Raw genomic sequence first — 16,723 nt, 5'->3', positions numbered from 1 at the left:
AGCCGACCAATCCTTTCCAGGAAAGAGTCTGGGGGCGCTCATGCACAACAGGTGGTCAACTGGTCCACGTAAAGGTTTGGTCAATATTAATATGTATGAGCAGCTTTCTGTGACTTTTCATTTACAATGCAGTACCCTATCCTTAATGCTGACAGACCACTTGAATTAAGGAGTCTGTTCTATTAGAAGCTAATAAAGCCTTTGTCACATGAGTGGCCTGACATTCTTGATCTGTTACACAGATTGTGTATATGATGCTAAACAAGGGGGCCCAAAAGCAGAATATAGCAAGGGAGTAAGTTTTACAGTGTCTGCAACAGAGACATATCCAATGCTAAAGTGGTTGTCCATGTGCAGTAGTTTATTGGGCATTCAAGTGGCTGTGTCACATAGCCCTTAAAGTTTTGTTATACATGTAAGATGTAGTATGTTGTAGTATTAGTTCCCCTTTATGTGAGATGTTATAAAAGTCTACAAAATGTCAAAATTTGTTCAAATTTATTTCTTAAAATTGTAACACTTAAGTACATTTATATCACTGTTGTGCTTTACTTTTCCATATAGTACTAACTACATAACCACAGGTTTCCCTATTTTAAGTATTGACATAAAATGCGTACATTTCTGAAAATAAACTCAATTCCAAAACCTGTAAAATGACCCCAAACACAGACACAGGTTTTGTATTTATCTTGTGATGAATAACACAAGCTGGTGCTGTTTTATACACAGATTTTGGGAAGCTGTGAAATCCTGCAGTGGTGAAACTGTGGGGCAAATAAGGGAGAAGTGGATGCGGATGCTGGTAAAGGTTTCAGTGACCCAAACGCTCTTCACAGGTTTCAAATGGACTTTTTGTTGCTCCACCAAAAACATCAACCTGACGGTCATCCCACTGGATTAGGTTACCGGACAAAGGCATTGTGCAATTGGCAATTCCCTCAATTTCACTGACAGTCAGAACTCGATCCCACATATTGAACTGTGCCACCTCTCCGACAAATGCTTGTGTTGCATCAAAACGCCCACCTACAGCATCCTGCGAAAAGAGAAACCAACATTTAATGGCAGAGAAGGGAATATGTTGCTACATCTCTGGACCATTAGGTCAGGAGCTTCATAGATGAGCGAAGCACAGTGAGCTTTGCTGTTTCCTTAATGACTGGAGTTATGTAAACAGCTTAGCTCGTTGCAGTGTCAGGAGACATTAGTTGAAGGTATACATCAGAAAATCCTGGGAACGAGTGTTTTATGATATGAACTAAAAAAAAACAACCTCTAAGAAGAGTTAGTATGTGATAGATTACCAACCAAAACCTACCTGTTCTTGACCAAAGATGATGACACCATTGGGCTTGATTGGGTGCCAGGCAGATAGGTTATCCTTTGATCCTTTCTTTTTTCCATCCTGGAAGGCTGTCCACATTCCATCCCTCGTGGTCCAGGCCACACATATGTGATGCCACATCCCATCTTTAAGGCTAATTGGCAGTTGAGTAACCTGGCAAGAGAACATTCAGTTTAAGGAGTTTTCCAGGCCCACCAGTCATTTTCATACCGATGACATGTTCACAGAAAAGGTCATCAGTATTTGTTCAGTGAGGTCATGGCAACCCATACCAGAAGCTGTATAGAAGAATAGAGCCAGAAGCACCACTGTTTCTAGTCTAATAATAGGAGCAGACGTGCAGTACTCCAGTACAGCAGACATGGCTGCATATTTGTGCCTATTAATACATCTCTATAGCTTCCAGTTCTTGAATGAGCCAAATCAGCTGATCGGTGTAGGGTCTGATCAGATACTAATGACCTATTCTGTGGAGCCACCCCCAGCATATAAAAAACAGTGGTATGTTTGGAAAACCCCAGGGAGTCTATCATTAGATTTCAGCATTTTTAAATAAGCACATTTTGGAATAGCCTTTAGAGAGGTTATTCTAGTCCTACCTTCCTTGCTCTGTTCCTGTCAGGCATTTTTGTATAAAATGCTTTTTACCGATATGCAAATTCATCTCACAGTGCAACGGGGACATTACCCCTGTGCTCTGAGCACTGCATCGTCATGGCCTGCATTTCTCCTTGTCTCAGGTACGCCCCCTTCTTTGAAAATGAATCCTATTCACTGTACTTTCTTCACAAACAAGTATACTACGCAGATTCAGTATGCTGGTATAGTTCTAAGGAGCACAGAGTATCCTGAGCATGCTCCTTAGAACTACTGGAGTGTACTGCACCTGCACACTAAACTCGTTCATGAAGAAAGGGCAGCAAAGAAGATTCATTTTGAAAGAAGGGGGCGTACCTGAGATGAGGAGGAGGCGCAATGCAGGCCATGACGATGCTGTGCTCAGAGTCCCCTGGTGCTCCATGAGCTGAATTTACATATCGGTAAAAAGCATTTTACTCAAAAACAGCGGACAGGGAGGTAGGACTAGAATAGCCTTTCTAAAGGCTATTCCAACATGTGCTTATTGAAAAATACATACATCTAATGATAGACTCCCATTAAGGAAAGTACCATAGGAACCGACCAACAGTGAAGTGTAGAAAAACACTCACATGATAAAAGCGTTTGCAAAGTTATACTGTAAGTGCTACTGGCTAACAGGATGCTAAGCATAAGCGTAAGGAAAAAGGATAGAATATATGACTACAAATCCCATAAGAAATTACATACCAAATACTTTGTTCTATTACAGCCGCTAGTTTTTCTAACTTATATTCTTACTGTACAATAGTAAAACCTGAACAGTATCTGCAATTGTATCTAACAGTGACTCCAGAATATAGGTGGGCTAGCTGGTAGAAGCCAGGCTAATAAAACCTCAGCAGGGTCTCTGTGTGGTGACCAGAAAGTAGAAGCCTAAATGCAAGAGAACTATTATTAGTATAATACTATTTTTCTTTCTTTTTTTTTTTCCCTTAGAAAATAATGTTCACTAATGTGTGACAAAAATCCATGACAAAGGAATGAATCATATTTCTCATAAAACACAATCACATTTGTTCTGCATCTTGCTGCAACTCTAGGTGAACATTTCAGGTTCTCGCAGATTATCTATGACCCCACACAGGCTGTATATAAAAAGCATACAATAGTCATACAATACCTGTATAAAATTATGTTTTTTTTTGTAGAACAATGTACCATATAATCCTGTATTTACCAGCCTGAACAGTATGCCAGGGTACAGACTCCAAACCTTATAGTTATATATGAGTCCCTATTAGGAGTCCCTGCTTCTCTGCTACATATTGTCTTGTACAGGAAAGTATTTCACTAGGGTGCAGGGACTCCTCACATCACAGATAACTATACTGCTAGGAGTCTGCGCACCGGCATAGTGTTCAAGCCAGTAAATACGGCTTACACAAGTTTCATTACTTGGTCCTGTCAAAGTAGTTTTAGTCTGTGACAGTCTGTACAGACTCAGGTGTCACTCATTTGTCTATATCCTGGTTCAGCGTCAGCTGGCACCATAGGGAAAGAGGTTTTACAAACCTTACAGTAGTAGATTGAAAAGCCCACTTATTCTTTATGAATAAGAGACCTTAATAATATACATATTCCAACTTATTTCATACTTCTCTTGAGGTGTTGTGTCCCACTGACAGCTCAGGTAAAGCTGCTATCTATGCAGGAGGTCTGTGGAGGTCACTGGGCAAGGATAGCAAAGAGTTTATGATGAGTTATACTCCATACACATCTCTTCTATGTGGAGAGGCCTCAAGATTACAGGACACTAACAAGTCAGCGACCCAACTCCTTATTGACTCACTGACCTCTACTGACAACAGCTTGAAATCCTGACTAAGCTCTTCAGAAAAAATGTTCTGGAGAAAGTATAAATTATACCATAAGCGTGACTTATACATGAGATTAGAAGGCATGCCAGATGGCACAATGTGTGATCAACAGGAACTGCCCATTGGGAATCTTCTTGGTAAATTATATGGCCAGTCTGTCCCTTCTTCTACCACTGTACAGAATGAAGCAATTACTAGTAGTCTGCAGCAACCTCCTTCTCCCCCCTCCCATCTCCTTAGATGTCTATATGTAAGGCTGGATATCGATATGAGTGCTGTTAGAGATAAGAGTCTGAGTGAAGCGAAGGAGGAGGAAAACATCCTAAGGGTGAATTCACACTGAGTAAACGCTAGCTTATTCTGAACGTAAAACACGTTCAGAATAAGCGGCGTCTAAAGCAGCTCCATTCATTTCTATGGGAGCGGGGATACGAACGCTCCCCATAGAAATGAATGGGCTGCTTCTTTCACTCCGTGCAGTCCCATTGAAGTGAATGGGGAGTGCCGGCGTATACGGCAAGCTCTGCTCATGCCGGAGCGTACACGCCGGCACTCCCCATTCACTTCAATGGGACTGCACGGAGTGAAAGAAGCAGCCCATTCATTTCTATGGGGAGCGCTCGTATCCCCGCTCCCATAGAAATGAATGGAGCTGCTTTAGACGCCGCTTATTCTGAACGTGTTTTACGTTCAGAATAAGCTAGCGTTTACTCAGTGTGAATGCACCCTAATAAGTGGGGAAGGAAATATTATTCTGTAATAAGATATATTACTGAGTTTATTAAAATCACCTGTATTTATTTAATAAAAATTTGTTTTTAAAATGGGGTACGCTTTAAGTAAATTGCTTCTTGTTCCACTGACAGATAACTCAGGTGTTTGGTCAGTCTTAGATACTAGTATGATCTGTATATAGGAACCTGTTATCAGGACTGGATTACCCTGTTCTTGTTCCAGTCTGCAGTTTTGTATCTGCATATACTTTTGCCTAGCCCTTTGGATTGTTCTCCTGCCCTCATTACACCTGGATTTCATTTCTATCTCCTAAAACCTTCTTTCTCATCACCTGGCCTGATATATCCAGACCATCCTCTTGGCCTGGTGCATGTTGTTCTGCTCCTGGTTTTTACTTCTTATTATCTACTAAGACCTTCTTTCTGATCACCTGGCATGATGTATCCAGACCACCCTCTTGGCCTGGTACCTTGCCTGATGTATCCAGACCATCCTCTTGGCCTGGTACCTGGCCTGATGTATCCAGACCACCCTCTTGGCCTGGTACCTGGCCTGATGTATCCAGACCACCCTCTTGGCCTGGTACCTGGCCTGATGTATCCAGAACAACCGTCTTGGCCTGGTACATGGCCTGATGTATTCAGACCACCCTCTTGGCCTGGTACCTGGCCTGATGTATCCAGACCATCCTCTTGGCCTGGTACCTGGCCTGATGTATCCAAACCACCCTCTTGGCCTGGTACCTGGCCTGATGTATCCAGACCATCCTCTTGGCCTGGTACCTGGCCTGATGTATCCAGACCATCCTCTTGGCCTGGTACCTGGCCTGATGTATCCAGACCATCCTCTTGCTCTGGTACCTGGCCTGATGTATCCAGACCATCCTCTTGGCCTGGTACCTGGCCTGATGTATCCAAACCACCCTCTTGGCCTGGTACCTGGCCTGATGTATCCAGACCATCCTCTTGGCCTGGTGCCTGTTGTTCTGCTCCTGGTTTTTACTTCTTATTATCTACTAAGACCTTCTTTCTGATCACCTGGCATGATGTATCCAGACCACCCTCTTGGCCTGGTACCTTGCCTGATGTATCCAGACCATCCTCTTGGCCTGGTACCTGGCCTGATGTATCCAGACCACCCTCTTGGCCTGGTACCTGGCCTGATGTATCCAGAACAACCGTCTTGGCCTGGTACCTGGCCTGATGTATTCAGACCACCCTCTTGGCCTGGTACCTGGCCTGATGTATCCAGACCATCCTCTTGGCCTGGTGCCTGTTGTTCTGCTCCTGGTTTTTACTTCTTATTATCTACTAAGACCTTCTTTCTGATCACCTGGCATGATGTATCCAGACCACCCTCTTGGCCTGGTACCTGGCCTGATGTATCCAGACCATCCTATTGGCCTGGTACCTGGCCTGATGTATCCAGACCATCCTCTTGGCCTGGTACCTGGCCTGATGTATCCAGACCATCCTCTTGGCCTGGTACCTGGCCTGATGTATCCAGACCACCCTCTTGGCCTGGTACCTGGCCTGATGTATCCAGACCATCCTCTTGGCCTGGTACCTGGCCTGATGTATCCAGACCACCCTCTTGGCCTGGTACCTGGCCTGATGTATCCAGATCATCCTCTTGGCCTGGTACCTGGCCTGATGTATCCAGACCACCTTCCTGTTGAGGACCCTTGACTTAGTTCCTGACTGCATTATTTCTCCATCTGAGTTATTGTCATTGTCATACTAGATATCATTCATTTTTGATACTGCATAAACATTTTATAAACTAACTGGCTTAAAATGAGCATCTTTGGTAGTATTAGATGGAGTCCATGTAGTTATGGTCATTACACAGATGGGCATCTGGAAAGATAGGTGGCTTTGATAGATGAGCTAAAATAAGAGAATGTATATCCTTGCCCTGGTTTTTTTTTTATAAGGCTTTCTAACTTAATCCCTAGTGTCTCACCTTATCATTGATAAGAAGTTCCATTGGATTGTGACCCCACTCAAGGAGGACAATCTCATTAGGTTGTCCATGGACAGAATAAGAGAAAGGAGTCCCAGATCCTGAAGTTGTTTTTGATTTCAGCCACAAACATATGGTGAAGACATAGAGTTCTGGTAAAGTCTTCTTCATCCGTCCATACATGTAGTTGGTGCGAACTGAAAAACTAAGCTTGAAGTTCTCAGGGTGGTATCCAGGGTGTCCTGGAAAACAGAATTGTTATATAGTTAATAACAGTGAAAAAAGACACAGGTCCATCAAGTCCAATCTATAACCTTTATGTTATTGATACAGACAAAGGCAAAAACCGCTAAGAGGAAGATGCCAATTACTCTATATTAGGAAAAAAATATGATAATAAATCCCTGGATTAACCTCTCATCTGTAATAATCAAATTCCCATAATTTGTAGTTTTATGTTAGATAAACCCATCTAACCCTTTTTAAAATGCTGATATAGTCCCTGCCATAACTAGCTGGGTTACAATTTCCATAGGTTGACTACTTGAACTGTAAAGAATCCTTTTCTATATACATGCCAAACCACCTTTCCTTCACCCCTGATCCCTTATAAGACCTTTGTGGTTTTATAAGGGATTTATAATAATATTTAATATTGTGGTTTTTATCTCTTTTTATACCTAAATATTATTAGCCTTTTCAGCTTGACTTTGAGTACAGCTGCTTAGTTTACCATTACTGCGGCTTAGGTGTATTACGTTACAGTTCTCATTATTGAAATGTATTTGCCATGTTCTTGCCCATGCTGACAGCCTACCAAGGTGATTTATGTTCGTCTATGGTACACTGATGACATCTCTTTCTTAAGGATACCATTGTGTGCATTGGAAATGACCCCTTGTCTACATAGACTCTAGTGGTAACTTTATATTCTAACATATTTTTCTTGTTTTCCTTATTGACCTAATTACTTTTGATATACAAATGAAGCCGGGGAGTTGGAATTAATTAGGAATATTTAATTAACAATACACAATAATCAGTTCTAGCAAATAATTATTTTTTTTGTATAATGAAAAGTTTTTTGATATGCTTAGTGTATTAAATTCTCATAGTTAGCTCTGTTAGTTGTCTGTGTCTGGAATCTTTCATTGGTTACTTTCAGATTATGGAAATGGTGCGCGGCTCATTACAGGTTAGGGACAGTTCACATGACATTTTACTCTCTGCTAAGCATTCTACCGAGAACACATAAAAACAGTGCTCAAACATATCTCCAGATGGATCCATTAAATTAAAATTTGGATTCCATCTGATCTGCTATCCATTGGTTTATGGTTTTTTTTTTCCTGATAGACACAAAAGCCTGCTATGGTATACTGTTCTGTTGTGTATGGCAAATAAAACATGGAAATGCACAGAAAGTAGGTCAAATGGAATCCAAAGTTTAATCTTTTTTGACTCCATTTGTCTCATTAGGGTCCATACACATACACATTGAAATCAATGGGAGGCTTTGTAACTAGAGATGAGCGAACACCAAAATGTTCGAAGTTCGAAATCCGATTCGAACAGTCGCTCAATGTTCGACTGTTCGAACGGGTTTCGAACCCCATTATAGTCTATGGGGAACATATACTCGTTAAGGGGGAAACCCAAATCCGTGTCTGGAGGGTCACCAAGTCCACTATGACACCCCAGGAAATGATGCCAACACCCTGGAATGACACTGGGACAGCAGGGGAAGCATGTCTGGGGGCATATAAATCACTTTATTACATGGAAATCCCTGTCAGCTTGCGATTTTCGCAAGCTAACTTTTTCCAATAGGAATGCATTGGCCAGCGCTGATTGGCCAGTTTACAGAATTCGGCCAATCAACGCTGGCTCTGCCGGTGGAGGCGGAGTCTAAGATCGCTCTACACCAGCCTCCATTCAGTTCCGATATTAGACTCCGCCTCCTCCTCCGACAGAGCCAGCGTTGATCGGCCGAATTCTGTAAACTGGCCAATCAGCGCTGGCCAATGCTTTCTATTGGCGTGATGAAGCAGAGCTGAATGTGTGTGCTGAGCTCAACTACGCCGGTGGCGTAGCCGGGAGTTCAGTGCACGGCCAGCTCTGCTATGCCGGAGATTGAACTCTCAACTACGCTGGTGGCGTAGCCAAGAGTTCAGTGCACGGCCAGCTCTGTGCGCTCCGGAGGTGTAGCAGAGCCGAGGGTGCAGAAGGGTTCAAGTGCACCCTCGGCTCTGATGTAGCAGAGCCGAGGGTGCAGAAGGGTTCAAGTGCACCCTCGGCTCTGATGTAGCAGAGCCGAGGGTGCAGAAGGTTTAAAGCGCACACTCGGCTCTGATATAGCAGAGCCAAGTGTGCACAAGGGTTCAAGCGCACTCTCGGCTCTGCTACATCAGAGCCGAGGGTGCACTTGAACCCTTCTGCACCCTCGGCTCTGCTACACCACCGGAGCGCACAGAGCTGGCCGTGCACTGAACTCTTGGCTACGCCACCAGCGTAGTTGAGAGTTCAATCTCCGGCATAGCAGAGCTGGCCGTGCACTGAACTCTCGGCTACGCCACCAGCGTAGTTGAGCTCAGCACACACATTCAGCTCTGCTTCATTATGCCAATAGAATGCATTGGCCAGCGCTGATTGGCCAGTTTACAGAATTCGGGCAATCAACGCTGGCTCTGTCGGAGGAGGCGGAGTCTAAGGTCGGACCTGAATGGAGACTGGTGTGGAGCGATCTTAGACTCCGCCTCCTCTGGCAGAGCCAGCGCTGATTGGCCGAATTCCGTAGACTGGCCAATCAACGCTGCTCAATGCAATCCTATGGGAAAAAGTTTATCTCACAAAAATCACAATTACACACTAGATAGAGCCCCAAAAAGTTATTTTTAATAACATTCCCACACAAATAAAGGTTATCCCTAGCTATCCCTGCCTGTACAGCTATCCCTGTCTCATAGTCACAAAGTTCACATTCTCATATGACCCGGATCTGAAATCCACTATTCGTCTAAAATTGGGGTCACCTGATTTCGGCAGCCAATGACTTTTTCCGATTTTTTTCGATGCCTCCGGTGTCATAGTTCCTGTCCCACCTCCCCTGCGCTGTTATTGGTGCAAAAAAAGCGCCAGGGAAGGTGGGAGGGGTATCGAATTTTTTTGGAGTTTGCCACGTGATGTTCGATTCGAATCGAACACATTGAAAAGCCTGATATCCGATCGAACATGTTGAAACTGACTCAAATTCCTACTCCAAAAAATGCCACACCATGCAGTCTAAGGGTCCATTCACACAGAGGAAAATGGTGAAGAATTTGGTGTGGAATCCGCCTCAGATTCAGCGCTGAAAAAAAAGCCTCCCAATGACTTCAATGGGTTCCTTTTTCTGCTAGCAGAAATGTAAGAAATGCGTCAGCTTTAATACGCCAAATCTCCTTTGTGGCTTTAGTTAAAACATAAAAATGGAACTTGTTAACCTAACAGTTTTGTTAATAATCAATCCTGCCATATGAATCTTACCTTGTTCCAACTCTGCAATGCGGTTTTGCAAGATACTCAGCTCCTTTTCAATGTCCTGCTTGTCCCTCTCCCCTGAAGCTGTTGTCTGCTCTTTCTCCAGCTCCAATAGTTTGGCCAGAAGTTGGGCCTCTAGCTCAAGTAGCTTAGACTGTAAGGAGTCCCGTCCATGAAGTGGTGAAGGAGAAGTGGATGTTGGAGTGGTCATGTTGTTCACTCGCTGCTGAATTTCCAACTACAAAAACAAAACAACAGATATGTTTCTAAAAAAATATTTGCCTCAATCCAGATGCCACTGGTTAACATTAGATATTATCAGGCCGGTACCCCAAATGGTCTAGTGAATCCCATCCACACATTGCAGAAAAATACACTCAACGGAAAGGCTGCGATTTGTGTTTTTGGAAATCGCTGCATGTCAACTATACCTACAGAAATGTTGGCGGTTTCCCTATGGGTATAACGGAAGCAGAATGTCTGCAGAGGAAAACTGTGTGGAGTTTCTGTGAAAAGTGCATTGTGTTTTTGGCGTAGTTTTTCCTGCATTGCTTTTTGGATGCAGTCCGCTATTTAGGGAATAATGCTGTACAGAACCAATATCACCAATTAAAAAAGTATGTACCCCCTTAAAATGAACAACTTGTTGCACTAATCAGAAATAAATGTTTCTACAGAATAATCTCAGTCTTTCACATTGATGTTGAGTTAGTAGACCTCACAATGCACAGAACTGAGGCCTCACGTTGTGGAAACGCAGCTTTTTTTTTGCAGATTTTGCTGCAGTTTTTTTAAGCCAAAGCCAAGAATGTCTACAAAAAGAATGGGAAATATTGAGAAAGTTGTTAGGGTAAGTTCACACAGGGTTTTTTGGATATCCAAAAACCAGGTAGCCGCGTTTGAAAGCCGGTGCACTACACCGGCATCCAGCCGCGCACTCTGTTCCGGATTAGGCCCAATGAATGGGCCTAGTCCAGAGGAGGGAGTTTCTTCAGGTCGAATCGCGAGGTGACTCGGCCTAAAGAATGAGCACCTCGCTTCTTCAGGCCGAGGCACCAACTTACTAGGGATACCCTAACCTACATGGCCCCTCTGCCACAGGCAGTCTAAACCATTGCTTCTCAACCTTTTCAAGCCAAGTATCTCTTTGTGAACAAAGTTCAAGACAAGTACCCCAATGGACACTGTTGTGTCCATCAGGTGATGGATCCTGCTCTCAAGTAGGTAAGAAAGACTGGCATAGATAGTGTGACAAGCACATCTTTTTGCTTTGAGGGGGCATCTATGGCAGACACACTGCTTGGTGTATCTCCTTGGGTACACATACTACAAGTTGAGAACCACTGGTCTAAACAAGCAAAAGTCACATTGATTTGCTTCTCTGTGTACGTCTGGAAGAAATGGCCCATGTATGTAACAGAGGGGAAGCGCTTCTCACCTCAAAACGCTGACTCGGAAGGAGGAGAAAGTTCGGGTGATGTCATTCTTGCTCGGAGGGGGAACGAGGGAAGAGAAGAAATATTGGTGGTGCTCTGCCACTGAAATACATCCCCCAATGGACTCACCTACTTATCATAACTAGGAAAAGCAAACTTACAGCAAAATGAAGCAGTGATTCAGAAAAGTAACTCCAGCAGTGTGCTGTGGGCCATGAGCACTGCTAGTTTGGTAATGTTTTTCCTGCTGATAGACTCCCTTTAAGTGCACTCCTATAGCTATTAACAATGTGGCTTCTTCTGGCCTATTCTAGACATGTGCTAATGTGTTGCATGCTTGATAGAGATCTAAGTAAGTGATTTTTTTCGTAGTAACTTTCAACACTAGAAGAATATATCACAAGGAGAATTGTCTGCTTTGTTCTCCTGCCCGGCTCAGCTTGACTGACAGGTCACTTTCTGTGTGCAGATAGGCAGAAATCTATCACTCAAGCCAAGCCGGGTAGGGAGAAGCTGAAAAGGCCTTTTCCTAAAGTCCTGGTATTTATTAAGTTATCTTTCTCTGTATCAAACTAAAGCATAGATATTTGTAGTTATGCTGAAAAGTCGCTTTAAGAAATTGATTTATTTGTTGTGTTTGCCTTCCGTTTACGGGTAAATATCTCTGACTAAAGGGACAAGGCTGATGTCATTTATATAAATGTAGGATATTTCTCCACCAACACCATTAATTGATTTTCTGGTAAGCTTTTCTGATCTTATGCTTTCCTGAGAATTTGCTGCCTACACCGAGAACGTAACATCTATACCAATCTGAAAGTGAGTCAATAGCAGCATGTGTGGTAAATGACTAAGCTGTTTAGCAGGGCCTGAAGTGAATATGTCTCTGGCTAAAGCAACGAAAATATCAAACCCTTCCTGTAAAAGGCTTGTTCTGTCTGGGTTTGTGCGCACCTATCCCAGTAGACTCGAGTTATTGACTAATGGAAAAGCCTCTCTGGCATAAATGCTGACATTTAAAGTAATTATAATTCCTTAAAGGGGTATTCTGGGATTTTTTTTATATCCTGGGATAAGTCATCAGTATCAGATTGGTGGGGGGTCGAGGTGTCGAGACAGCACCTGGATGACATCCATTTGCCACCCGTGTCTCCATGGCCCAGTTCATAGAGTTCGGTGAGCATAGGCCACAAAACAGACAAAATAAAGTTCTATTGGGAGGCTTTTTTTGGAGGCTGATTTTGAGGCGGATTCAGCGTCAAAATCAGTGCCAAAAATCTCCCTGTGCACTGACCCTCACAGGATTGCGATAGGGATGTGGATTGTTAGTGCCATATATACACCAGACTTATCTCTGTCTAACAACAGTGGAGCGCGACAAGTCAAGTGCTGGAGCCTGTTCTATAACACCTTGTAGTATTAAAGACATTTATCATGCAGCATTATAGAATGCATCCAGGGGTGAACCATGGGTTTCTGCCGCCTGAGGCGGACGTCAGAAAGCCGCCCCCCCCCCCCAGAGGAGGGGGCGGGGCCGAGCGGAGGGGGCAGGGCCAAGCGGAGCGAGCGTCTTTAGCAGGCAGAGAGCAGGTAGGGAGAGGACCTGCTCTCTGCCTGAGCGTGAGGAGCGGCCGCTGGAGGAGCGCTGCTCCAGCGGCCTCCCCAATCCACCGCTCAGTGACGGTGACCCTAAGCCAGTCCAGGACAGCTTGTCCTGGACTGGCTTAGGTCAGCAAAAATGCTGCCCTGCCCGGGGTCCTGGCATAGCGCCGCCTGAAGCGGTCGCTTTAGGTCGCCTCATGGGAGGTGCGGCGCTGAATACATCACAGACATTGCTCAACCCAATGACCATATTTATATAGTTAATTTTAGAATCCTACTTCTTGTGCCTTAGCCCTGCTTTATATCGCTCACATATCTGCTGAAGACAAATATCAATTCAGTGGTGTGTTATTCCTTCCCTGCCACTTAGAAATGATGAAAGGAACAGGCGCAGTCTTCGTATTGCCATAGCAGTCACCACAAGTGTTCTTTGGAAAGCTGCAGCCATTACATTATTCATTGGCTCTTTAATAGCAAATCCCAGATTTCATGGCTACAGTGTACAAATATATCAATGGACGGTACAAAGATCTCTAGACTCTGGATCCCATATATCTAGAGAATCCTTCACTATAGACAGGAATCCTTTTCTGTAAGAGTAGTACAAGACAATAGAAGTCTCTGCCACACAATGTTATAATGGCTGATTCATTGTACAAGTTCCACAAGGGCCTGGATGCTTTTCTTGAATATAATAATAGTCACAATATATAAATGTTATATTTCAGGAGATGGGATGTTGATCCAGATTCTGATTTGCGATATTTGGTGTTGGAAAGGATTTTTCTTCCTAACATTAGGGAATAGGTACCCACGTCATGAGGATTTTTCACCTTGCTCTGGGTCACCACATTTGGATTATGGGTTGGATACAATGGACCTATTTCTTTTTTTTCAAACTTATCAACTACGCTGCTCTGTTATATAGATACATAGTATGGTGGAAAAAAGACATATGTTCATCAAGTTCAACCAGGGGATGGGGAAGGGCATGACATTATTGCTATGTTGCTCTAAGGCCTTTGCAGGCGACCATGGTGTGGTTCAGTGTTCTATACGTTTCTGGAATACACAGTCCCTTGTGCGGGCTGACAGTCCTGGACACAAAACTCAGGACAGGTCCTATTCCTGTCCTGTTTTGCAGCCGTGCTTCAAGGGCTCCTATTCATTGAATGGGGCTACAGAAGCACATTCGCTATGATCGAGTGGCATGGCTGGTCGACTAGTACATGGCCATGTGCAATCCGCCTTAAAAGGCATCTAATCCATTATTGAAGCTGGCAGCTGTGATTGCTGTGACCAGTTCCTAGGATAGCCCATTCCACAGATTCACAGTCCATATAGTAAAGATGATGTGTCAGTTCTTGAGATTAAATCTTTTTAGTCAAAACTGAGGGAGCGCCCCACGGTGATTATATATCCCTTTCATATGGGTCCATACTGCTTTTAATAGATGACAGTATCCCGCTGGCCTTAGAAACAGCTGATTGACATTGCATGCTGTAATTTAATGTTAGGTTCACCCTAATGTTTGGTTTCTGTTTTTCGGATCTGCTTGGAGACCCGAAAAAACCGAAACCCTATCCACTGAAAAAAGCAGTTACTTGCAGAAACCATAGCCTATAATGGGATCCGCTGGACTTTTTGCATATTTTTCACTTGAAATCTGCAGAGAGAAAAGTCCTTTGCATATTTTAACCAGAATGGGGAGGGAGTCCCCGAACAGTCACACAATGCTAGTGTGACCGCAGCCTAACCTATGATCTACACCCAGGTCTTTCTCCACCAGTGACTTTCACAGCTATACTCTCCCTATGACATATGTTGCTTGCAGATTATTTTTGTACCCACATGAATAACTTTACATTTATCGACATTGAATTTCATTTGCCATGTGGACGCCCAAACACTCAAGTCTGCTTGTAACCTACGTACTTAATCTATAAACTACACTATGCTACGGTACATAGCTTGATATTATCTGCAAAAATAGAGACAGTACTATTAATCCCAACCTCTGTATCATTAATAAATAGGTAAAATAATGGTGGACCCAGAACTGAACCCTGGGGTACACCATTTATAACAGAGGACTGGTCTGACCTGCAGTCATTAACCACAACTTTCTGGATACGATTCTCCTACCAGTCTTCAATCCGATTACAATTGATATTTTCCAAGCCAATGGACCTGATTTTACCCATTAAACGTCTATGAGGGACAGTGTCAAACACCGTTGGAAAGTCCAGGAAAATGTAATGTTAACCCCTTAAGGACCAGGCCATTTTTTGGTTTCGCATTTTCGTTTTTCCCTCCTCACATTTCAAGAGCCATAACTTTTTCATTTTTCAGTTCACAGAGTCACATGATGGCTTATTGTTTGCGGGACAAATTGTACTTTGTAATGGCACCATTCAATATGCTGTGCAATGTACTGGGAAGCTGGAAAAAAATTCAGAATGAGGTGCAATTGGAGAAAAAATGCATTTGCGCCATTTTCTTATGGGTTTAATTTTTACAGCGTTCACTGTTTGGTACAAATGACATGTTACCTGTGTTCTACGTGTCAGTACGAACGCGGTGATACCAAATTTATATAGTATTTGAAATGTTTTGATACTTTTAAAAAAATGATAAACTTTGCAAAATAGAAAAAAAAAATTGTGTCATCATGTTCTAACACCTGTAACTTTTCATATTTCCATGTATGGAGCTGGTTGTGGTGTCTTTTTATGCGGGACAAGATGACGTTTCTATTGATACTGTTTGGGGAAAGATCTGATGGTTTGATCACTTTTTATTCAATTTTTTATAGGAGGCAAAGTGTTGAAAAAAACGCTTTTTGGCTGTTTTTATTTTTTTTGCCGCTACGCCGTTCGCAGTACGGGATAAATGTTTTAATATTCTAATAGTTCGGGCATTTTGGAGCGCGGGGATACCTAATATGTTTATGTTTAATGTTCTTTAATTACTTTTATAGCTAATCTAGGGAAAGGGGGGTGATTTGAACTTTTAAATTTTTTTTATTTTTTTAATACTTTTAAAAACTTTTTTTTTTTTCTGTTACATTTATGATCAGACCCCTTAGGTACCTTGAAACCTAGGGGGTCTGATCGCTCATACTATTCACTGCAATACTACAGTATTGCAGTGAATAGGAAAATCGCAGCACTTCTATTAGACGCTGCCTCTGGCATCGTCTAATAGATCTAGTGCAGAGACAAGCCTGGAAGCCTTCAATAGGCTTCCGGCTGTCATAGCAACCGATCACCGCCCTCATGTGACGTTCAGGAGGGCGGCGATCGGCAAAACATGGCGGCGCCCATGCCGCCGGCGCCGTTTACACACTGCGGTCACGTTTGACCGCAGTGTGTAAAGGGTTAACAGCAGCGATCGGCTCGGGCACCGACCGCTGCTATTATTGGCAGGTCCTGGCTGTATTATACAGCCGGCATCTGCCGTGTATGGAGCGAGCTCAGCGTGTGAGCTCGCTCCATACATCCCCATGCGACCCATGACGTACAGTTACGTCAAGGGTCGCTAAGGGGTTAATGTTTTACTGGATACTCAATGAGGGGAATTTCAGAAACCTGGCACTGGCCTCTTAATTTGGCAAATTATCATCCGGCAGTTAGTTTGCCGGTACACAGCTGGTGTAG

The 16,723-nt window shown here is 43.4% G+C and overlaps 1 protein-coding gene across 1 annotated transcript in view; it reads right to left on the bottom strand.

Moving 5' to 3' along the window:
- Positions 1 to 249: 249 nt before the first annotated feature.
- The window catches only part of NPTXR (neuronal pentraxin receptor), a 28,238-nt gene continuing 11,764 nt past the window's right edge, over positions 250 to 16,723 (bottom strand). Inside the window, exons 2-5 of the mRNA XM_075287262.1 lie at positions 10,033 to 10,264; positions 6,508 to 6,749; positions 1,322 to 1,501; positions 250 to 1,039 (exon numbers count right to left, since the gene is read on the bottom strand). Coding sequence (XP_075143363.1) covers positions 815 to 1,039; positions 1,322 to 1,501; positions 6,508 to 6,749; positions 10,033 to 10,264 — 879 coding nt within the window. The 3' untranslated portion in view covers positions 250 to 814. The remainder of the gene's footprint in view (positions 1,040 to 1,321; positions 1,502 to 6,507; positions 6,750 to 10,032; positions 10,265 to 16,723) is intronic.

Source organism: Leptodactylus fuscus, chromosome 9 (assembly GCF_031893055.1).
Source record: "Leptodactylus fuscus isolate aLepFus1 chromosome 9, aLepFus1.hap2, whole genome shotgun sequence".
In the NCBI taxonomy this organism is placed as follows: Eukaryota; Metazoa; Chordata; class Amphibia; order Anura; family Leptodactylidae; genus Leptodactylus; species Leptodactylus fuscus.
Note: the sequence above shows the minus strand (reverse complement) of the source record. Positions and strands in the feature narration are given on the sequence as shown.